We start from the raw sequence: 21,274 nt of genomic DNA on the forward strand, positions 1-21,274 counted from the left end.
TCGCTACCCGAACCCTCCTGGGTGATGCTGGACGCTGCGTCATTCAACAAAGAACGCATGTTATTGACCAGTAGCTGCCGCACGAGCACAGAGATTATCATGGCGAGAACATTGATCATACCCCATGCATCACCGATGATGATTGCAAATGCTAGGAGCGGCGCCATTGCCATGAAACCAAGAACCATGGCCGGGGCAGTGCTGCGCCAGGTAGTCGAGTTTTCCTCAAGTCTAACTCGGATCACAGTTGCGCTGTGTGTCGAGAGGAACGAATTGCGCCAGCGAGTGAACCAAGAGGCAATGTTCGGGGTTGTCGCTACTTCGGTAATATTGTGCGCAACGAATCCAAGCTCCGACTGCGCGATCTGGTTGTCCGCGACAACGAATGACCCGAAGGTGGGCAGCCAATCTGCCTGGGAATGGATAAGGTTGCCTATGGATATCCCAATAGACTTCTCACCGAGAATAGTCAAGAGGCCTAGCCCGGTGAGTTCAACAGGCGCCCATTCGGCTAGGCGAGGGAGAGGCGGGAAAGGAATTGCGAGTGTATTATGTTATACTTCCTGTTCAATATAAGAGGCAGGTCCGGGTAGCAAGAGATTCTGATCGTATGGGAAAGAGTGTATTCGTAGGGGCTGAGGGGAAAGGGACGATGGTGGGAGAGGAAGCGATAATTAAGCCACAAAGTCACAGGCAAGCAAACGAAGCATGCCCGTAGTCTTATTGTCCTCAGCCGAGCTTTATCAAACGCCTCATCTGCCTTTCCGGGGACTTGTCACAGAACCCTGCTGCATCCAGTTGATGGATGATGGCAGGATGTGTTTGATGAAAGAAAATATGAAGACTGAATAACTCTCAAAGACGTGTTTGTCATGTCGACGGCTCTTCTCCAATCATGTATAATATATGTCTGGTATATATGACTTGTTTGTTAAGTGCCCGGGAGCTGCGATTCTAGAGTGCTAGCAAGCACAGAAAGAGATCTCCCTATTCGGTGTACAATATCAAACGCATGAATACCGCTAGAGATCTCCGCCCAAAGTCGACTGATTGCCGCGGCAAGGCGGTTGATTCTGGCCACAGGGTCGCCCTCTTGATCTACCGTTTCTCGTAGATGGGTTTCTTGAACCAAACTCTGCGACATAGAAAGCAGTTGCTGCTCATCTCCGCGCAGTGACTTCACTCCGTCCACTCGAACAGTCTCCGCAATCTCCTGCAACCACATAGCGAGAAGCAAAGCACATTCAAGATGGCATATTGAGTGCTGAATACCCCAGTGTAATGCCTGCGTGTGTGCGACGTATGCAATACCCACTCGCACGGGAATACTGAGCGCATGGATGCATTGTAGGACTGTGCGATCTAGGGAAGGAGATCGTGTGAGCTGGATTTTGCGAACTTGAGTAAGGACCTTTTGACACTATCAGGGTCATCAAAGATCATTTCATGACACAGTGCGATGCGGGAATTAAGCCGAATATAGGCCAGCCGCAGTAGAGCTGTTGCATTGAATCCCAGCGGCCCTTTAGGCGAGCATGGGTCTAGTGTTGACTCCCACGTAGCTTCCCAGGAGCACTGCCAGGACCTAAGAGCTGTTTCTATGGTTTTTCGGAGTTCAGACTTTGTCAATGACATTTCCTGCCCAGAAAATATTGCATCTTGGACTTCAAGATAAATTTTTTGAACGAGCCCATGAATTAGCACATAGTTGGAAAATGATGAGATAGCACCTTCCTCACATATACTTTCCCCATTTGTTAGTCGATTCATAGTTTCTGGAAATCCAGGTTTGTGCAGAGCAGATAGCGCGCGATAGCGTTCCCATGGGGCTGAAGAAGCAGCATTCCATTCAGCTTCGCAGGATGGCAGGTAAAGGGAGACTTCGCGTGTCAAGATCATAGGGGGCACACTGAAAGCGATGCTGTGCGTGTTGAAAATAGTATAGGCCTCGAAAAATGTGCGCCGTCGCTGTTCGTGGGCCACCCACTCGAGCCATCTGAGATCTCGATCGTTGGTATTGTCTGATTCGTGCATTCGATATCGCGTACCATAAAGGCAAGCTGGCTCCACGTTGCTATGCTATCTTGTACTAAAGATTTCTGGCCCCATGAACTCACAACCATCGGGATAATTAGCGCTTGTACGGTGTGGATGTCCGAAATGGGTGAATCTGGCCCTCGCGTCCGAGACCTGGAGTCACCGTTCTCGTTGGTATTTGAGAGGAGACCAGAAGAGTGGCTTGGACAGCTTCCAGTAGCAAGAGAAGCCTGGGGTTTCTGGGTGAGCTGCCCGACTATATTTCTACGGTGCCTCAGGAGACGATAATCCAGAACAGACCGCGCAGCTCCATGAAAATGATGGCCGGTGGGATATTCAAATCGGTACATGGCTCCTATCGCAGCCATGGACAGGAGCAGCTCAATCCTGATATTACCTGCATCAAAGGTTGGTGGATGAAGGAAAGGAAGGTGACTCTGAAACCCCTTGAAATAACCCTCAAGGTAGCGGACCATGGCACATCTTGATGGCGGCGAAAAATTAGTTAGTGCATCCTGATACTGTGTGATCTCGCGCAAAATTATTTTGTAGGTTTCTGATGACACAGCCCACGGGCATCTCACTGCATCTGACCCAGCGTCTAGCCTGGTATTCTGTAGTTGGTCCCCTACAGATGGGAATTTGGGTGGACGCTCCGTGATGGGGTTCGTCCCCAGATCAGCACGAAATGTCGCTTCTGACTCAGGATTGTTTTGGGTTGGGAGTATCTCTGGTGGGCCTTGAAAGGGTGCTTGGGACGCAGAGTCCCTCGGGGAAGAGGGTTGATGAAAAAGATCGTATAGAGAGACGTCAGTGTCCAGGAACTGTGACGGTACAAAATTTGGGAATGAGAATGCATCATTTCCCCAGAACGGATCAGGGATTTGCAGTTCTTCCTGAGACACGCCCACTTGAGGGTACAAATCCCCAGGGGTAAAATAGGATGAAACATTAGGTATTGGAGCAACTGTTTCTGTAATATGGGAGAAGTCCAAGCCCAGGTCCGGCGCGGTGCTAAAACTGTCTAGGTTTGAATGTGGTGTCAGGCCTGTGCCTGGGTTTGATTGAAGGAGCCTGGTGTGTGTGGAGGACGTTGAACACCTGCATCAACCTTTGGTCTAAAACCTCCATCAGAATGATACAGCCGTTCATGGCGTGCCAAAAGATCCCTGGGGGGAAGTTCAGGTACCGAATCTCACAATGTGCACAGGGCATATACTTACTGCCGTCCGAAAGAGCGACCACAATGACAAGACAATGGTTTCTCGTGGGTGTCTATGCTCAACCAGTCAGTTGGAAATGCATATGGAATAAGTTACAAATACTTTCAGCTGGGAATTGAGGATAGGTAACGCAAACAGGATCGGGGAAGAGAGTCACGGACGCGTTCGCTCATGGCGTTGTAAATGCTCCAGTCGCTTGAATTGCTTCTGCAATACCGACATGGAGCAAGTTCAGACCTAGGCCTTCCTCTGGGCATCTGGAAACGCAGTTTAGTTAAGCAAGGAAGGCTGGCAAGGTTCGAAGTAGATGATGTCTGATTTCTTTCTCCGACTCAGATTTGGGGAAGAAAAAGAGCTGATAAGATAAGAAGATCGGGGCAGATGTTGCTCGGTCACGCCAATGATCAGAGGTGAATGCAGCTTTAGGGAACCTTTACCAGGAATCTATATTATTGATTTCAACAATCCACCAGTAGCCAAATTATTCCAGGGCCGTTGTATGGTGATTCCGCAAGGGACGAGAGAGCTTCCTGGCTTGTGATGTCACCTCTCGTGCATCCTTATCGATAGCTGCTGGAGCCTAGAGCTGCCTATGATCTGCGTCTCCGCCTCCCCAATCTCAACATGAACATGGTTAATTCAAATTCTCAAGGTGTTCCCGGTCCACGAGAAGCATAAATATCTCTTGTTATTATACAGAATCTTTGAATACGACCCCCTCCCCCCAATCACAATGGATCGCGATGAAAACATGCGCGAAGCGATGGAGGACGAAGAGACCGATCTTGATGAAAAGTAAACAAGCTCACAGTTTATCCTCTTCTCTCCACTTTCTCTCCGACGCCACAATTGAGCTGACATTGCGATTGAACATAGGTATCCGAATCGTCCCCGAAATACTGCTCCCACCTTGCCGTTCCACGATCTCTTCGAGACTCTCTTCCGCCCTCTTAGTGAAATAAAAAAGAAGCCCGCTGGGCCACCAGGAGGTCACAGAAAAACCGGCCCTCATGGCCAGTCAGCCACAAATCTTAATCCGTTTGAGAGACGGCGTGATGTAATAGATCGCTTCATTTCAAGATGGCGGAAAGAGGTGGGCGACGACATATACCCCGCATTCCGATTAATCCTTCCAGACAAGGACCGAGACCGGGCAATGTATGGGATGAAGGAGAAGATGATTGGGAAGATGCTTGTAAAAATCATGAAGATCGATAAGAACTCCGAAGATGGGTTTAACCTTTTGAACTGGAAGCTTCCTGGGCAAGCGGCTACCTCCAGCATGGCAGGCGATTTTGCTGGAAGGTGCTACGATGTCGTCTCGAAACGACCAATGCGCACAGAAGTAGGGCATATGCTGATCGAGGAAGTTAATGAGAAGCTCGACCAGCTATCCACTGCATCCAAGGAAGAGCAGCAGTTGCCCATTCTCGCGGAGTTCTACCGTCGCATGAATCCGGAGGAGCTCATGTGGTTGATCCGGATTATACTTCGGCAGATGAAAGTGGGAGCGACAGAGCGCACCTTTTTTGATGTGTGGCATCCTGATGCGGAAAACCTCTACAGTATATCAAGTAGCCTTCGCCGCGTTTGCTGGGAGCTCCACGACCCTAATATCCGGCTTGATGCAGAAGATCGAGGCGTTTCATTGATGCAATGTTTCCAGCCCCAGCTCGCACAGTTTCAAATGCAGTCATTGGATCGCATGATTGGACGCATGAGACCAACGGAGGATGACCCTGTGTTCTGGATTGAGGAAAAGCTTGATGGAGAACGTATGCAGGTTCATATGGTGTCTGATGTCTCTGTACCCGGAGGCAAAAGGTTCAAATTTTGGTCACGCAAAGCCAAAGACTACACCTATCTTTACGGCAATGGCATATATGACGAGGCCGGTTCCTTGACCCGACACCTCAAAGACGCCTTCGCAGATGGGGTTGATAACCTGATTTTGGATGGCGAAATGATTACCTGGAACACTGAACAAGATGCCCCTGAACCCTTTGGTACACTCAAGACAGCTGCTCTGTCTGAACAGAGGAATCCGTTCCAACAAGGCATACACCCGCTACTCCGCATTTTCGATATTCTCTATCTCAACGGTCGAGACTTGACAAGGTATACACTACGTGATCGTCGAAATGCTCTACAGAAGGTCATAAAGCCTATACACCGACGATTTGAAATACATTCATTCGAAGAGGCTACGACAAAGGCCGAGGTTGAAGCTTCGCTTAGGAGAGCAGTTGCGGAAGCATCTGAAGGTTTAGTTCTAAAGAATCCTAGGTCCCCATACCGCTTGAATGAGCGACACGATGACTGGATGAAAGTGAAGCCCGAATATATGACTGAGTTTGGGGAATCCCTTGACCTGGTTGTTATCGGAGGCTACTATGGATCTGGTCATCGAGGCGGCAACCTTTCTAGCTTCTTGTGCGGGTTGAGGGTTGATGAGGGGCAGTCTTCTCAAGGGTCGAACCCCACCAAGTGCTACTCTTTCTGCAAAGTAGGCGGAGGGTTCACGGCCGCCGACTATGCGAACATTCGACATCACACCGACGGCAAGTGGACGGAGTGGAACCCTAAAAGGCCGCCCACGGCATACATCGAGCTTGCAGGGGGCGACGCTCAGCACGAACGACCGGATATGTGGATTAAACCCGAGAATTCGGTAGTTCTCTGCGTGAAAGCGGCCTCCGTGTCGATTAGTGATCAGTTTCGAATCGGCTTGACGCTTCGGTTTCCGCGGTTCAAGCGGCTGCGCATGGATAAGGACTGGGGTAGTGCACTGTCTGTGCAGGAATTCCTAGATCTGAAGTCCAACGTCGAACAAGAACAAAAAGAGAAGGAGTTCAATGTTGAGAACTTCCGCAAGAAACGGGTAAAGACGGCGGCTAAGAAGCCGCTTACCGTAGCGGGATATAGCGAAGATGCAGAGGTTCGATATTTTGGCCCGTCAGGACATATATTCGATGGGCTCAACTTCTGTAAGATACTACTCCCTGGTACTTTTTTTATCGCCGGTAACTAACCAGTCATAGATATCCTGACCGATACAAATACGCCAGTCAAGAAGTCAAAGGCGGAACTGGAGAGTCTGGTGAAAGCCAATGGAGGCAAATATTATCAAACGAATAGCGCCGCTTCCGATACAATTTGTATCGCAGACAGGAGTAAGTCACACTCGAAGATCCTTTATGAACCCTTTGAATGATTAACACATGAATAGGAACAGTGAAAGCAGCGTCGTTGCAGAAAAGTGGCGATGTCGACATCATCCGACCATCTTGGATACTTGACTGTATCCGCCAGAGTGAGATTGACGCTGGTCTTCCGGATTTACTTCTTCCTCTTGAGCCTAGGTATGGGGGATCCGTTGTAAACGGCCGGGAATGAAATATTCACTGATTGTATGCAGACATATGTTTTTCACCACAAAAGATAAACAAGAATCGGTGTCAGCGAGCATAGATCAATTCAACGACAGTTATGCTCGCGATACCACAGTCGAAGAACTGCGGGCTGTAAGTGTCGCCCACGAGTCCATGATATCGTTGCTTGCTGACATCGACAAGCTTCTAGAGCAAATGGGCAAAGAACGAGAGGGCCATGAAACCTGCAGTCCTGAGGTCATTGAAAGGGTTACAGAGAGTATCCAGGAAAAGGTGGATTCTGGTTGGACAATGCCTTCTGCGTGGCTATTCAAGGGGTTGACCGTATATTTCCCCGAAGACGACGAGGATGAATACTGTCCTCAACCAAAACAGTCACATAAAACCCACCTAGCCAGGAACACCGTCAGGTTCGCCGGTGCAAGCGTGGCAAACTCACCGAAGGAGCCATCCATTACACATATTGTCGTGGGCTCAGAGACCCCAGCATCCGAAGTATCTACCCTTCGCAAAACGCTGTCAAAGCGAAAGAAGATTCCGCACATTGTCAAGGTCGATTGGATCGAGGAAAGCTGGAAAGAACGGACACTCTTGGATGAAGAGCGTGAGTCCTAATTCACCCCCAGCCGAAGTTTAGGTAAACAGACTAATTCGATTCGACTCATTTAGGCTTCCAACCATCCTACAAATCATGAGAACATTCACCAGCATATCCCAAATTCCAGTGAATGAACGGTAAAGCCTATTATACAAATTTCCCAATTCAGATACCCCTTGTTCTAAACAAATATGCAAATACATACGCGTGATCACCATAGCGGTAATAAACACCTAGCTCCACAATATAGTACCCAAATGAGCATGACTTCATTGTTTCCTCTTCCTGCCACCGGCAGTATCAGCCAAGTCACCGGCACAGCCAGATGACCATTAAGTATGCGCATGCCCTCAACGCCAATGTCCAATCCCAATTCCGTCCGTGCACCGCATCCATCCACCCATAGCGGCCCTGTCGAGTGTCGACAAAGAAAACGCGGGGGAACCCCTCTATTGGACCAAAGGAAGGAAGCAGGAAAGCTGCAAGATGGGCCCGGCTGGACGCTAGTCCTCGATTGGGTAGAGATAAGGGTTTACTGGGCACCCGGAAGTCAGGCTGCCAGGCAGCGCAGGATATTTGGCACCCATGCAGTTGAAGTTGACCATTACTTGCTGCACGTAACGGTGCGTCGAATGGACTATGAGCAAACCGTTCAGGTAAGGGGCTAGTAGTTAGGTAGCTCCCACCCCATATAGTACCGAGAATGGATCGAGTAGTGATGTGCCAGTCTCGCTCTGGGCTTCCCTCGCTCTGCGAGGAAATGTGCACCATTCAAGAGTTGGATACTACTCTAACTGGGAATTTTCTAGTCCAAACACTAGTGTTTGGTGGCATCCATGGAACGTCACTGTGCATGAGATCCTATATGATTGCAGATAATTGGTTCAGAGTAGATACTTCGGATGTTGTGCACGCTGCAGACCATTCGGATGTCTCGATACAGAGTACATGTTGTGTTTCTAAATATCGAAATTTATCATAATAATAGCAGTTCTAATTTTAGATGTAATCTTCGCTATATTGAGGCGACAGCCATTTTGGATATGAAAAGACAGGGGAAAATGGTATCGAGCACCCAAACACCTTGTTCGCTGCGCTGTTGAAACGATCACCAAAGTAGTTTCGAAATACCAACCAAAAATGCAGGTACAGTGTGGATACGAGAATCGAACCAAATGAAAACGCCCGGCGCCGTGCATAACGAAAGAGGCATATGAACGAAATTGACAAAGGAAAACGAATGTGGGGGTTCAGAATGATTCAATGGAGATTCCAATCCATCGAGACGGAATAGGAGGTTCTAGTTCATCTTCCTCATATTCGAATGGAATGACTGTAGTTTGACCGGTCTTACGAGGGGGTAGCCATACCCGAGCTCGAGTGGGGATATCATCTCGTAGTTTTCCTCGGCGTCTCATATTCGTCTCTAGAACAACCATGCGAAGGAAGTCACTATTCTCTCGAGGCTCTCGCTGACGTGATATTGGAGGAGTCTCGGGATCAAAAGGCGAAGACTGTCGGCTACGGTTCTTAGAGCTGGAGAACTGGAAGCGCCCCCTTCGGGACCCAGTCTTTCCTGAATGATGATATGTTTGCATCTGGACTGAGATTGGGCAAGCCCGCGAGTCAAGCGATTCATGCGGTTGGTCCTGGAAGCTATACATCTCCGCTGGCGAGAACATGATTGGGTTAAGATACCGACGCAAGGCCGGGGACGGTGTTTCATTCATCGGAGGAGGTCTCCGGTCATCCGTCATCTTCGGGGTGATGGTGAAAAACGAGCGGGTGAGAAAATCATCAGGCTGAACTGATGGTGATGCCAAAGTTGAAACAGTTTGCGCTGCTGATTTGATCGCTCGTAGCGAGGCCGTTAGGTTCGATTTGAGTGACCCCAGGCGCGGGAAGGACCGTGACGCGGCTAAAGGTTTGGGAGGTTCCGAGTCCAACGGACATGACTTATGACTGTTGGCTGTCTGCTCATCTTCCGACTCCGGTTCCTCCCTGTCTAGAAGTGGGTGATCGGAGGCACAATTCTCGCAGTTGGATGGGCGCCGGCGCCGTGAACTCTTCTCAGAAGGGCTCCGTTGACTAGAAGGGGTAAATGGAGTGGAGAGACTTGAAGGGGTTTCCAAGTCTGCATCTAGAGACGGCACAGAGTCGGCAGAGATAGATGGCGCGGAATATGAAAGCGATTCGCTTTCACCATCACTCGAGACGAAAGATTTCTCATTATCTTCCGGAGGACTAAGCAGAACGTCTAGTGCGGAATTTCCCGTACCACAGAATTCTGGGTCATCCAGTCCGTCCATTAGTAATTTGCTGAAATCCTGCACATGGTTCCCACGAGGCAACTTGCGAGATTCCCGAGCAGCCCAACTTCGCCGTGGGACAGGGATTGCAGTAGCTTCCAATATAGATGCGATAGATGTGGGTACCGGCCGGTCACCCAGGGCCATCGACGATGTCTGGCGAGTAACCCGGGTCTTTTTTGGGGTCCTTGGGTCTTGCCTTACTGTGCCAGTGTGTGCAGAAGTCGTTCGGTGACCGCGCCTGGGAGGGATGACGACCGGATTAGTGTACACGCTCTGCAAGCTGGACTCGATTGGTAACTGAAGAGCCGAGTCATCCTTTTGCGGCATCATGTCGATCGAAGACACTGCAACTGGGGGCCGCTGTTTGACGTTTCGTTCAAGCGGCTTTGGCGAAGGTATTGAGCTAAAGAGAAAGCCCCTAGGGACCATCATATTTACTGCTTGAGGTCACAGCGGTTATCGAAGGAAAGTACCAAGCCTGATGAGGCGCTCTGGTCGAGAGTTTGCACGAGATACATGGATGTAATAGGAAAGGAGGGAGAGTGAAGAGTGGGAGGTGTCCAGTAGTAAGCGGACGCTCTGACTCGAAAGGAAGTACTCGGGGAGAGAGAGAGAGAGAGAAAGTATTTCGGCGATGATAAATAATAGGCCCACTACCGTGAACGGTTGCTGTGTTGGCAGGCCACAGGACGTTAAAGCGTGGAGGCCCAATGCGGGAGGCCGCACCAAAGATGCAGGCACGCGACTTGCAGCTGTATGACTGGTCAAGAGGCAGAATGACGGTCACCAGCAGAGGCACCCTTGACGATCAAGAAGATGCCTAGGGATGGACCAGCAGTGGGCGGGAGGACGGAGAAGACAAGAGAGGATTCTTGGGGAGATATAGGTAAAGTAGGTGTAGTTGGAGCAGTAAAAGAGCGGCGGATAACCATGATCTCAATCACAATCAAAGCCAAAGATAAGGAAAAAGGGCGGGTGTGACGGCATCCGGCAGGTGGACCGTTGCTCCGGGTCGTTATTTACAACTCGTCTGTGTATCGTATTTGTATTTGAGTTATCATTACTGATGGCCTATTATAAATATAGCCTAGTTATTGGCTCGAATTTGCGCATGGCCCCCGTTTCCGTGCGTTTGATGCTGCCGAAACGACCATTATGACAGTACAGTACCGCGATCTGGTAAGTTTCTCTTCTTCAGCCAGTGTTTTGTGAGAGCGAGGATGGAGAAAAGGAGAACCAAGCAACAAATAACAACAAAGCCAACTTGGAGCATCCCCACGCAAGAACATTCGATTGCTCTTGTCTTCTTCTAGCCGACCGCTTATTTGAACAGGCATGAGCAGTCTATTACCTAACTCGATTAGGGCTAGCTAATTAATTTGATGCCTTGCAATGCCTCCGTAACGGCCCAACCTCTCTGAACAAGTTGGAGCAACACGGTCGACAAGTGACAACGATTTCGATTTCGACGACTCCAAAGTAACGAAGTAATTTACGAGTCGGCAATGGCTTACTAATGTAGGTTCAAGAGAAGGGCGTTGCTGACACTCACGCGATCTTGGTTGGGCGCGCCAGAGTCATCTGATTTGCTGCTTGAGACAAGACAAAACCTTACCCTGTACCGGGACATTATCATCTAAAGCAACCAGTGACTGACATCAAGCACTCGCTTCGGAGTTGTCGAAGGAAGTGTCCTCCGGAAGAGCCAGGTTGTCGTACAATGGACCCCTCTCGAGTCGGACATAGGCTTGGCGGGTCTGGAAATGCGTATAAATCATAGCGCCTCCGATCTGAGGCTCAAATATATTTCCATACTTGCACAGGCGTAGTTACTGTAATAGAAGCCGTTCTTATATAAGTATAATGATATGAGTGGTGTCCCACTGTTAAGGCCTGCGAGAGGACCACGAAAGGCCCTTGGTATCACACTCTCCTTTTGGAGAAACGGCGACGACTTAGTCAGCAGTGCTTATCGGGACCCTTCAGCCAACCGCAGGAATGTCGAGGCATATCATGCTGCTTGACGGAGACCTCGGACTATCAGGATTCCAGCTGCTATCGTGCACAGAGTTTGTCACCCAATAATCGTTCAAGGATCTTTCCACCCCGGCTCCTCGTTGCCGCATAACGACAACTGAAACCACTGGCCCTGCTCGCGATCGCCATTTGACTCCGATTAACGATTCCCCTCCGAAAACCCCGAACGCTGCCCGCCTCCACTTGCGGGTCATGGATGACAACCCCGGGGTCATCATTCGATCCTGCTGAAGAAAGCTGTAAGTATATGGACTCAATATTCGAACTAGAGCATGGCCAAACGATATTGTGCATATCAGTGCGCCATGCTCTGCTACCAATTGTCCCGTTTAAACTCCCTACTTTGTACGCGCCGACCTAACGCATACCCGGATCCCGGAGTAGATCGCGTCGCCGTCAAACATCGGTAGCCATTTCGATGGTGTGTCCATTGTCTCGAGTCTCGAGTCTGCCAAAGCCGTTTCGCGTTTCCTCTCTGTATCCTGTTCGCGGTCGTCCTCGGGAAGACACACCCAGTGCTCTCTTCTGTTAAGCATGCGCTCTCCTTGTCCAACGCTGTCACACATATCTGTCTGGGCTTGAGTATGATGGAGGAAAAGCTCAACCCGGAACCCGCTGCCGACGGTTCTCGAACAAAGCCGCCGTCAAAGGCTCAAGGGACGAACGCGGACAATGCCACTTCGTCTAAACGGCGTTGTGTCAGCACAGCATGTATCGCATGCCGTAGGCGGAAGTCCAAGGTAACGAGTGCCGATGCCTGGGTACACAAGTCTCACAAGTCTGACCCTTTGTTAGTGCGATGGAAACCTTCCTAGCTGCGCCGCCTGTTCCTCCGTCTATCATACAGCTTGTATTTTGCCCTACCTTAACAAAACCATGGGGTTGGGGATGAGGTCGGCTGACATATTTTTTAGGCGTTTATGATCCCAATTCCGATCATCGTCGAAAAGGAGTTTACAAGAAGGATACCGATACATTGAGAACCAAAAACTCAACCTTGTTAACTCTAATTCAGGCCATACTCAATTATGAGGAAGAAGACGCCTTTGATCTGGTTCGGCAGATCAGGTCGTGCGAGAACCTGGAAGATGTGGCCCAGTCTCTTTTAAGTCAAGAGAAAAAATCCCTGGCTACACCAGCAGACCGTGAAGATGAGAACCTCAATCAGGTGGATCAATTTGAGTCTGAATTAGCCGGAAAGATGAGCAATCTCGTCCTCGACGGATCTCGCAAATTCATCGGGGGAACATCTAATCTCATCTTCCTACCTCCTGGGTCAGAACTCAATGAGTTCAGCACCGGCTTGGATAGCGGCGGGGATTCCGAGGGTTCTGTCACGCAGTGGACGAGGGTTACTGATGATGGTCGGCTCATTAATCACTTAATGACCATGTACTTCACGTGGCATTACCCATTTTTCACCACCTTTTCGAAGGAGCTTTTCTACCGTGACTACATCCGTGGGGTATCGAGTCAATATTGCTCGTCACTACTGGTTAACACCATGTTGGCTTTAGGATGCCATTTCAGCTCCTGGCCAGGAGCTCGTGAGGATCCCGATAACTCTGCCACAGTCGGAAACCATTTCTTCAAGGAGGCGAAAAGATTGGTCCATGAAAATGACGAACTTGCCAATTCAAAGCTATGCACGGTTCAGGCCCTAGCTCTTATGTCCGTACGAGAGGCTGGGTGCGGTCGTGAAGGAAAAGGTTGGGTTTATAGCGGAATGAGTTTCCGCATGGCGCTCGACTTGGGCTTGAACCTTGAATCTTCAAGTCTCGTGACACGCGACCTCAACGAGGAAGAGACCGATGCGCGACGCATTACCTTTTGGGGCTGTTTTCTTGTTGACAAGTATGGCATTTTCATCCAAATTGGTCTGATGGATATGCTAACTCAACGTGTTTCTAGATGCTGGTCTAATTATCTTGGCCGCCAACCTCAATTCACAACATCTAACACGAGTGCCGCGAATCTATATATCATTCCCAATGAAGAATCAACGTTATGGTCTCCTTACACCGATACGGGCGCTAGTCGTGAATACGCACAGCCTTCGCGAACAAGAGCAGTTGCTGTTCAAATCTCCGAGCTGTGTAGGATTAGTGGGGATCTATTAGTGTCTTTCTATGATCTCACTCCCATAGAAAAGCCGACGTCCAAGCAAATGGAGCTGAAAAAGCTGAGCGAGATTCATACGCGTTTAGAAGCTTGGAAGAAAGGGTTACCGAAGGAGCTTGAACCACGGGAAGGCCAGCTACCACAAGCGCTACTCATGCAGTAAGTTGACAACTACCACTTTGGTCCTCACCATTTACTAACATTACCGTAGCATGTTTTTCCAGCTCCTCCTCATTCACCTTTACCGGCCCTTCCTCAAATACAGCAAATCGACATCACCGCTTCCTCAACATGTTTCTCCTCGGAAGCTTTGCACGCAGGCTGCTGCGGCCATCTCGAAACTGCTTCGTCTTTATAAACGTACATATGGGCTCAAACAAATTTGCAACATTGCAGTTTATATAGCGCACACAGCCGTAACAATCCACCTTCTTAATATACCTGAGAAGAATGCCCAGAGAGATGTCATACACGGCTTAAAGCATCTCGAGGAAATGGGAGAGTTTTGGCTCTGTGCTCGGCGAACACTGCGAATCCTGGACATATCCGCCAATAAATGGCAGATCCAACTGCCCAGAGAGGCTGTTATCATTTTCGAACAAACGCATGCGCGATGGGGTTCGTGGGGCTCTTGGGACCAAGCAGCGTCCCCCTCAACCTCCGAGGGGTCACCGCCAGTTGTCGATACCCAACCTCTAATTTCGACCGCCAATCTTTCCCCAAACCCTGTACAGACCGGAGGCAATCATGTTGCCAATCCCATCATCCAGCCATCACCCATTATAGCAGGGCCTGTCGGTTCTCAATTCCCACCGACACACTCAGCTCCCCTCTCGGTATCGGACATGCGTTCAGCCCAACGATCGTTTAGTGCCCAGCTCGCAAGAAACGAAACTCGCCAACCCGAACCCACCTATCTTCGACCAGTTTCGACCAACTATAACGCCGCCCAGTCTGGTCAAATCGCGCCACAAGAAGCGTGGTACAATCCAAATGAAGCGCATTTACGTTCCTTCGCTGCCGCCAATAATATATCTGCCGCCTCTGCCGCCTCCCCATTAAGTACGTTTGATGCGTCAGAGAACCTGGTCGAAGAAAGTCAGGATTGGTGGTCTCGCGACGTAAATTCGCTACACCTGGGAGCCGATGACTGGACCCAGGGTTGGAATAACAGTATGCCAACTACATCGCCGGACTGGCGCTGCGAGGACAATATGCAAAATATCCCATCTACGACGGCGCTTGGTGCTAATTTCAGGCCTCCACAGCCGGCGGGGATCCTAGCCACAATGCCTCCTAACATGGCAAGACCGAATCAGAATCCGAACGCTCCTGACGCTAACAATCACCAAAACAATATTGTCTTTCCCGGAAATTTTCAGCAATAGAAGCAGGTCTATTATCTGTGATCGCTTCGAATGAATACCCTCTGCGATTTTGGTTTTGNTAGATTAATACGTATGTCCTTTACGATGTGATAACATACATATATTACCACTTACTGCTCTCCTCCCTGTTGGCTCTTTATGTGCTTTCAGAATACTTGTACCATGTTCCCTTTGTAACCCGCTTCTCCCACACAGGAATTCCTTAACCTGGAGGCATTGGAACTTGTGCTGTTTGTTCGTGATATATATACCTATATATATTTTTGTTTCATTCTTATTCCCCCTCTCGACTAGGATATTTGGGCGTATACGTTGAATTGATAAGCCCAACGGATCATATTCAAACAAGAATTCATTATAACAAAGTGCAAAACCTAGGAAGGAGCTAGTCCATATTACGGAGCGATGTCTGTTGTGCAAATAATGGTATATCGTCCGATTAGAGTACCTGCAGCAACAGCATTTGTCCGGCATATATTAATACAAAGGACACCCTACGTACACAATGAAGATGGACCTAAGCTCGTATGTGGCAATGCAAAATAAAAAATCTCTCATTTCGTTTCCTTAAAACAAATGCTTAGAAAAGGTTACATATCTAATGTCGTCATCAATTCAAGTCGGTTCAGTGGGCCGAGGAGATATGGTAGGAAAATGTGCCGGGGGAGGAGATCCGTAATGGACAATAAGAAAATGATAGAAGATGTAGAGAAGAAGCAAACATATATAGTAAGGGGGGTATGAGAAGTTGACTTTGGGAGTGAAGCCAAAAGGGAACAGAAGTATGGTGGTGTGGTATCACTGTAGTGGCTGCGGTCAGCGCGTGGGTTTGGAAAAAGGAACAAGGAGAGAGTCTCACCAGAAAATAATCGGCAACTGGCTTCTTCGCAGGCATGCCTCTTGTATCCTGCGCAGCTGCTTCGAAAACACGGTATCTCCTTCCAGGGCTACGTAGAGCTGGCTTGTCCATAGCACTGGTTAAGATACCGTTGCTTCTTCCGTAATCTCCGTTACTTCGAGTAACCGTACCTCCGTTGCTGGTATCCTCGCCTAGCTCCAGGATGGCGGCGACATTTCCGCACCGGTAACAATAATTGGGGGCTGACCAGACAGTGACGATCCCGCCGTCAAACATTTCTTTGTAGCCTTCCATGACAAGCTGATGAGCACGAGCAATGAGCGAAAGGTCATTTTTGTAGTTAAATTGTTTCACAATATCAGCACCGAATAAGAAGCCGGCACCGCGAGGGCTTAGACCCCAACCGTCGATTTCGTCGGGATCTGACCAAAGGAGGTCGCACATGGCGCCTTCGTGGGGCACTTCTTGTTTCCTGTCAATAAGACGTATCTTATCGACAGTATCGATGAGCGGCGAAAGTCCGCCATGGACACAGAGCACCGCCCCCGTTCTGCTGCCATGACTGCCTGCCCCACTGCCAGACGCGCCTGTTCCAGGAGGGCCGGACCTCATGGGCGTCTGATCTTTCGTTGGTGTTGTGTGGCCATTGTCTAACGAGGTTCTCTGTCTTGGTCTATAAGTGCTCATGGTGACGTCGCCCTTGGAGTTCAGCACCTCAGTCTCAAGTTCGCTATCGTCGGGGGCCGACATGGTCGATTGAGTAGTGTCGTTATAAACTGGCCCTGATGGCTCCAACTCCGAACTAGCCCCAAGAACCAAGGCTCCCAGTGCTAGATAATCGAACACCTCACAACAATATCTCCATACGTTGGCACTTCCGTACTTGCGAATACACTCGTCGTAAAACCCGTAGACTGTTGTGATCTGTCTGGATTCATGATTCCCACGAATCAAGGTGATGCGATCTGGATAACGGACTTTCAGACATAGTAGGAGAAGAAATGACTCAAGCGAGTAGAAACCGCGGTCGACAAAGTCGCCCATAAATAGGTAGTTTGTGTCAGGAACATCTCCGCCCACGCGGAAAAGCTCCATCAGATCGTGGAATTGGCCATGGATATCTCCGCATATCGTAACTGGTGCGTCAACGCAAACAACATTCCCTTCTTCTATTAGAAGTTCTCGCGCCTTGTAGCAGAGCTCACGGACTTGGGCCTCGGGGATTAAGCGACAGGCGCGCAGTTGGGCGATCGCCCTGGAGGAGGCAGGCGTTAGCTTGGTTTCATAATCGGACGGGTGGCTATCGCAGGATACCTATCAAGATCACTCATATTAACACAGCGCGAGCGAGGCACTGAAGTGATTCTACGAGGACAACCGGGCTTAAGGGAACGTTTATCTGTGGGTCCTGAGCTCTGGAGGAGAGGTCGGCGGGGGAGATAGTGTTTGGAGCTCCGGATAGAAAAGAATGGTCCACTATGAGTGTGGGAACGAGACAATCATTTTCTTCTCATCGAAGAGCCTCTGTGCAGTAAATCCAGGAAGAACGAGAGCGAAAAGCAGGGAGGTTACCTACAAAGAGGCGACGAAGATTCTGCTGATGAGGAGTTGGCTGCGTTGCGCGCCTCAGGTTTCCGGGCAGAGTGTGTCGCGTTCTGCTGGGCGGAAGACGTTTTGACCAATAACAATCTATACAGATAAGATTAGATCTGATCGCCAAGACTAGGCCGAATTCTCCCTTCCTTCCGCCGGCTCCAACATGCGGCTTCATCCGGTCACGTCCTGGAGCTACACCCCCCTCCGCATTGCCATTAGTCAGGGGATGTCTGTCTAAGGCATGGTATAGCTTAATTACAATCGACATTTTTTTGTCCGCCTTGATCTGTATGTTTACCTCCTTTTTCCCTTCTACCAAAGCCGTTGTTAACGGATCAGCCCACACCACAGAATCAACGCATCCAATGTCGCCCTGATCAATTGCAAGATCATAATAACGACAGTTGATCGTCTTCACAATCCGGACAAATATGCCTCCCCATCTACATCCGCGGTCCCGGTCAACAACCGGCCTTTTTGCCGGCACCCTACTTGCATCCCTTTTGGTTGTCGGTATTCCACACGTATTCCCTTGTCCTTCCCCGCGGCGCACATTTGCCGACTCCGAAATGATTATCACGCCCGATGGACAACAAATTCAAAGGATACGACGAAGGAGGCGGAAGGATGTTGAAGCGATCCAGGAAGCGAACACTCTTCCCCAACCCTCATCGCCAGTGGCCGACGAGGAAGTCTCGACGTTTCTACAACTGGAAGAGGAGGCCAAGCGATTTTCCGCACCCGGAAGAGAATGCCCAGTACCAAAACCCACTGGGTTTATAGGCGACCTACTAGGCTTTTCGAACCCGACGACTACGCAGACAGGCCCGGGGGAGGGCCAACAAGCAGATGTTGGAAGGTAACGGAACCGGTAACCTAGGGAGAGGGATGTTAGAATATGTCGAATTGGAAGGAGTTATGAATAAAGCCAACGACGGCGTCGTTGACCCAATTGTGCCTTTATTATGGGCATGCGGGCAACCCATCAGAGGGGTCAACCCAGAGATATACCCTTGTACATATACCACTACTGGACCGTTGCCTGTTCGTTGACGGTTATATCTATACCTCGAGAGATCTTATATGTAACAACTACGATGATTATTGTGAAAATAGACAAGATACTTTGATGATATTCCGCTCAATGTCTCGTCGAAAAATCTTTGCCATGTCAAGGTTAGCCGCTAATCCGAAAAAGGACAGCTATCATTGGTTCTCCAACCGTCCTGGCGTCAGGCCAGGGACGACGACGATCGCGACTTTGAAAATCATCATCAACATCAACAATGGGCTTGATGCAATTAGTGGGCGAGCTGTGCTTAAATCCAAAGCATACGAGATGGATCGCGCCCCTCCTTAATATCGGCGATGGCCTGCTCTGCGCTCTTATAATATGGAAGGTGCCTTGTGAGTTGGACGGTCTTGCTTTGCTTTCAGTTGACCAGACCTAACAAATAGCCTGCAACAGATACTGAAATCGACTGGACGACGTATATGCAGCAGATACAACTATATCTCTCAGGAGAGCGCGACTACACCTTAATTAAGGGTTCCACGGGGCCCCTTGTCTACCCTGCCGCCCATGTCTACAGCTACGCATTATTTCACAACTTAACTGATGAAGGACGGGATATCGCCTTTGGCCAGATTATATTCGCTTTCCTATATTTGACCACGCTTACGGTAGTTATGGCTTGTTATCGGCGAGTTGGGGCACCGCCGTACTTGTTCCCTTTGCTAGTTTTGTCCAAACGACTGCATAGTGTGTATATGCTGCGACTTTTCAACGATGGGCTTGCGGCGATGGTCATGTGGGGCGCTATTTGGTTCTTCTTAAATCGAAAATGGACTCCCGCGGTTATACTTTGGTCCCTTGGGCTGGGCGTTAAGATGACCTTGATCCTCTTGGTCCCGGCGGTTATTGTGGTGCTTGCGTTGAGCTTAAGTATGGGGCCATGCATCGGGCTGGCTATTCTAGCCTTGGGTATTCAGGTTTGTGACTACCTCTCCATTGGAACTTTCCTTGATGCTCCCATGGATCGCCAACTGACACAGGGATAGATCGTGCTTGCAATACCATTCCTACAGGCGAATCCCATCGGCTACTTTGAACGCGCTTTCGAGTTTGGAAGGCAATTCATGTTTAAGTGGACGGTGAACTGGAGATTCGTACCAGAGGAAATATTTCTGTCCAAGGGGTTCTGGTTAATCCTGGTAGCTTTGCATTTGCTCATACTGTTTGTTTTTGGGGTCACAAGCTTCTTGAAACCGTCCGGTACCAACTTGCCCAACTTCGTGAGCAACTTCTTGACAGGACGACATCACGGCGTTGTCCTCCATCCATCGTTTATTATGACCGTCTTTTTGACGACCCTTGCCATCGGTCTGTTGTGTGCAAGGTCTATACACTACCAATTTTTCGCCTATCTCTCCTGGGCCACTCCCTTCCTCCTCTGGCGGGCTGGCTATCATCCAGTTCTCATTTATGCACTTTGGGTGCTGCAAGAGTGGGCTTGGAATGTGTATCCAAGCACCAATGTCAGCTCCACCGTCGTTGTCCTCCTGCTTTGCACCCAAGTGTTTGGTGTCCTGAAGAACAGGGATACCGCATTTCCCACTTCACCTCCAAGGCCCAGAGCGAAAGAACACATTCAGTGAGCAGTTGTATCGATATTTATTAGGACCTTGACAAATCGGTCGGTGGTTCATCCTCAACGAAATTGTATGGAGTACAAGTTGTCTGCTCTTTGCTTCAGAGGATGAACTGCGCGGGAGTATATTCGGCCGTCGGTACTGGCCAATTCGTCGTCGCGTTATGCGTCTGATTCGTCGGAGGAGGGCATCTTTCCGACGTTTGATTCTTCCTCGTCGTCAGATACCACGACAGGCTGTTTCACAAACTGTTTCGGCCTTTCCCAATGGTNAGATATGTTACCCACGGTTACATTCGCCCACTCACCAAAACGGAGTTTTGCGCCAGGCCTTCTCATCCCGGACAATGTTAACGATTTCTCCCCCAAGCTTGTTGTCACGGGTATCAAGAGCGTTTGTGTCCACTACCACAAAGGAACCGCGCTTCATCCAGATGGTGGACCTGAATTTAGCCGGAAGTTCCACGAGAGCCGTCTCTTTTGAGGGAAATTCGACCGAGTAGATATTGTTTCCGGTGGCTTTAATAACTCGCGCAATCTCTTGCCCCGGTGAAAGTTCATCAGGCGGGAACAAGGTTTCTTCAGCTGTCGCAAGCACCTTGCGTCTCGGAGGAGGCATTGTAGATATTCTGGGTATGGGTGCGGGTGTCAAGAATCAATACTCGAAGCTTGACTCCGCGAGCTATATGTCCACCGCACTGGGAATTAAGAATCAATAGACGCTTCGTATCATAGGGTTTTTTGCCCCGCGATGTCGAGATATTTCGATGTCACGTGAACGCTAAACTAGATATGGATATCGAAGCCACTAACTGATAAAACGGCCAGGCAAAGCCCCGGCAGTAAACTACACACCAAGTAGACAAGCTCTCTATAGTTGGGGTTGTGCAGCATGCGGGCTAAATGAGTAAAACAATATACCTTCGGCTATGGCCGTTGACTATCCCTGGATAAACAGGCTTGCAACGCCGCACATGACTCCCGAAATACATTTGCAAATTCCTCTACAGTAAGGGGCAGCACGAGTGACAAGGTGTACTCGTGAACTACGGAGAGTAAG

The 21,274-nt window shown here is 49.4% G+C and overlaps 9 protein-coding genes across 9 annotated transcripts; 4 read left to right on the forward strand and 5 right to left on the reverse strand.

The window, feature by feature from the left end:
* Positions 1-931: 931 nt before the first annotated feature.
* On the reverse strand, positions 932-3,754 carry ASPSYDRAFT_75950 (uncharacterized protein; the record flags this gene model as incomplete). Its single annotated transcript, XM_040850839.1, has 5 exons — positions 3,367-3,754; positions 3,261-3,312; positions 2,049-3,111; positions 1,420-1,986; positions 932-1,384 (listed from the first exon to the last, which is right to left on the reverse strand). The coding sequence occupies exons 1-5, from the start codon at positions 3,515-3,517 to the stop codon at positions 932-934; spliced, it is 2,286 nt and encodes a 761-aa protein (XP_040705779.1). The 5' UTR covers positions 3,518-3,754.
* ASPSYDRAFT_602341 (DNA ligase (ATP) DNL4) lies at positions 3,687-7,453 on the forward strand. The gene is made up of 7 exons (XM_040849828.1): positions 3,687-4,055; positions 4,137-6,247; positions 6,302-6,433; positions 6,490-6,622; positions 6,679-6,784; positions 6,836-7,256; positions 7,322-7,453. The coding sequence occupies exons 1-7, from the start codon at positions 3,994-3,996 to the stop codon at positions 7,345-7,347; spliced, it is 2,991 nt and encodes a 996-aa protein (XP_040705780.1). The 5' UTR covers positions 3,687-3,993; the 3' UTR covers positions 7,348-7,453.
* A 1,047-nt stretch (positions 7,454-8,500) lies between these two features.
* ASPSYDRAFT_54923 (uncharacterized protein) lies at positions 8,501-9,994 on the reverse strand (the record flags this gene model as incomplete). Its single annotated transcript, XM_040848940.1, has 1 exon — positions 8,501-9,994. One exon carries the CDS (start codon positions 9,992-9,994, stop codon positions 8,501-8,503), a length of 1,494 nt encoding a protein of 497 aa, XP_040705781.1.
* A 2,036-nt stretch (positions 9,995-12,030) lies between these two features.
* On the forward strand, positions 12,031-15,421 carry ASPSYDRAFT_602428 (putative C6 transcription factor (NirA)). Its single transcript, XM_040849829.1, has 5 exons — positions 12,031-12,339; positions 12,395-12,449; positions 12,514-13,453; positions 13,511-13,879; positions 13,932-15,421. Exons 1-5 carry the CDS (start codon positions 12,184-12,186, stop codon positions 15,106-15,108), a joined length of 2,697 nt encoding a protein of 898 aa, XP_040705782.1. The 5' UTR covers positions 12,031-12,183; the 3' UTR covers positions 15,109-15,421.
* Positions 15,140-15,744, reverse strand: ASPSYDRAFT_602076 (uncharacterized protein). Its single transcript, XM_040849818.1, has one exon. The coding sequence runs from the start codon at positions 15,580-15,582 to the stop codon at positions 15,172-15,174; it is 411 nt and encodes a 136-aa protein (XP_040705783.1). The 5' UTR covers positions 15,583-15,744; the 3' UTR covers positions 15,140-15,171.
* On the reverse strand, positions 15,745-17,555 carry ASPSYDRAFT_602092 (uncharacterized protein). Its single transcript, XM_040849820.1, has 3 exons — positions 17,544-17,555; positions 15,968-17,222; positions 15,745-15,909 (listed from the first exon to the last, which is right to left on the reverse strand). Exons 2-3 carry the CDS (start codon positions 17,060-17,062, stop codon positions 15,907-15,909), a joined length of 1,098 nt encoding a protein of 365 aa, XP_040705784.1. The 5' UTR covers positions 17,063-17,222; positions 17,544-17,555; the 3' UTR covers positions 15,745-15,906.
* Positions 17,556-17,737: 182 nt separating this feature from the next.
* Positions 17,738-18,720, forward strand: ASPSYDRAFT_40555 (uncharacterized protein). Its single transcript, XM_040846106.1, has 2 exons — positions 17,738-17,851; positions 17,903-18,720. The coding sequence occupies exon 2, from the start codon at positions 17,995-17,997 to the stop codon at positions 18,424-18,426; it is 432 nt and encodes a 143-aa protein (XP_040705785.1). The 5' UTR covers positions 17,738-17,851; positions 17,903-17,994; the 3' UTR covers positions 18,427-18,720.
* A 129-nt stretch (positions 18,721-18,849) lies between these two features.
* On the forward strand, positions 18,850-20,221 carry alg3 (dolichyl-P-Man:Man(5)GlcNAc(2)-PP-dolichol alpha-1,3-mannosyltransferase; the record flags this gene model as incomplete). The annotated part of the gene is made up of 3 exons (XM_040848941.1): positions 18,850-18,970; positions 19,032-19,555; positions 19,625-20,221. 3 exons carry the CDS (start codon positions 18,850-18,852, stop codon positions 20,219-20,221), a joined length of 1,242 nt encoding a protein of 413 aa, XP_040705786.1.
* Positions 20,222-20,376: 155 nt separating this feature from the next.
* On the reverse strand, positions 20,377-20,833 carry ASPSYDRAFT_54927 (putative eukaryotic translation initiation factor eIF1a-like protein; the record flags this gene model as incomplete). The annotated part of the gene is made up of 2 exons (XM_040848942.1): positions 20,377-20,473; positions 20,523-20,833. 2 exons carry the CDS (start codon positions 20,831-20,833, stop codon positions 20,377-20,379), a joined length of 408 nt encoding a protein of 135 aa, XP_040705787.1.
* Positions 20,834-21,274: the final 441 nt, after the last annotated feature.

Source organism: Aspergillus sydowii (assembly GCF_001890705.1).
Source record: "Aspergillus sydowii CBS 593.65 unplaced genomic scaffold ASPSYscaffold_2, whole genome shotgun sequence".
Taxonomy (NCBI): Eukaryota; Fungi; Ascomycota; class Eurotiomycetes; order Eurotiales; family Aspergillaceae; genus Aspergillus; species Aspergillus sydowii.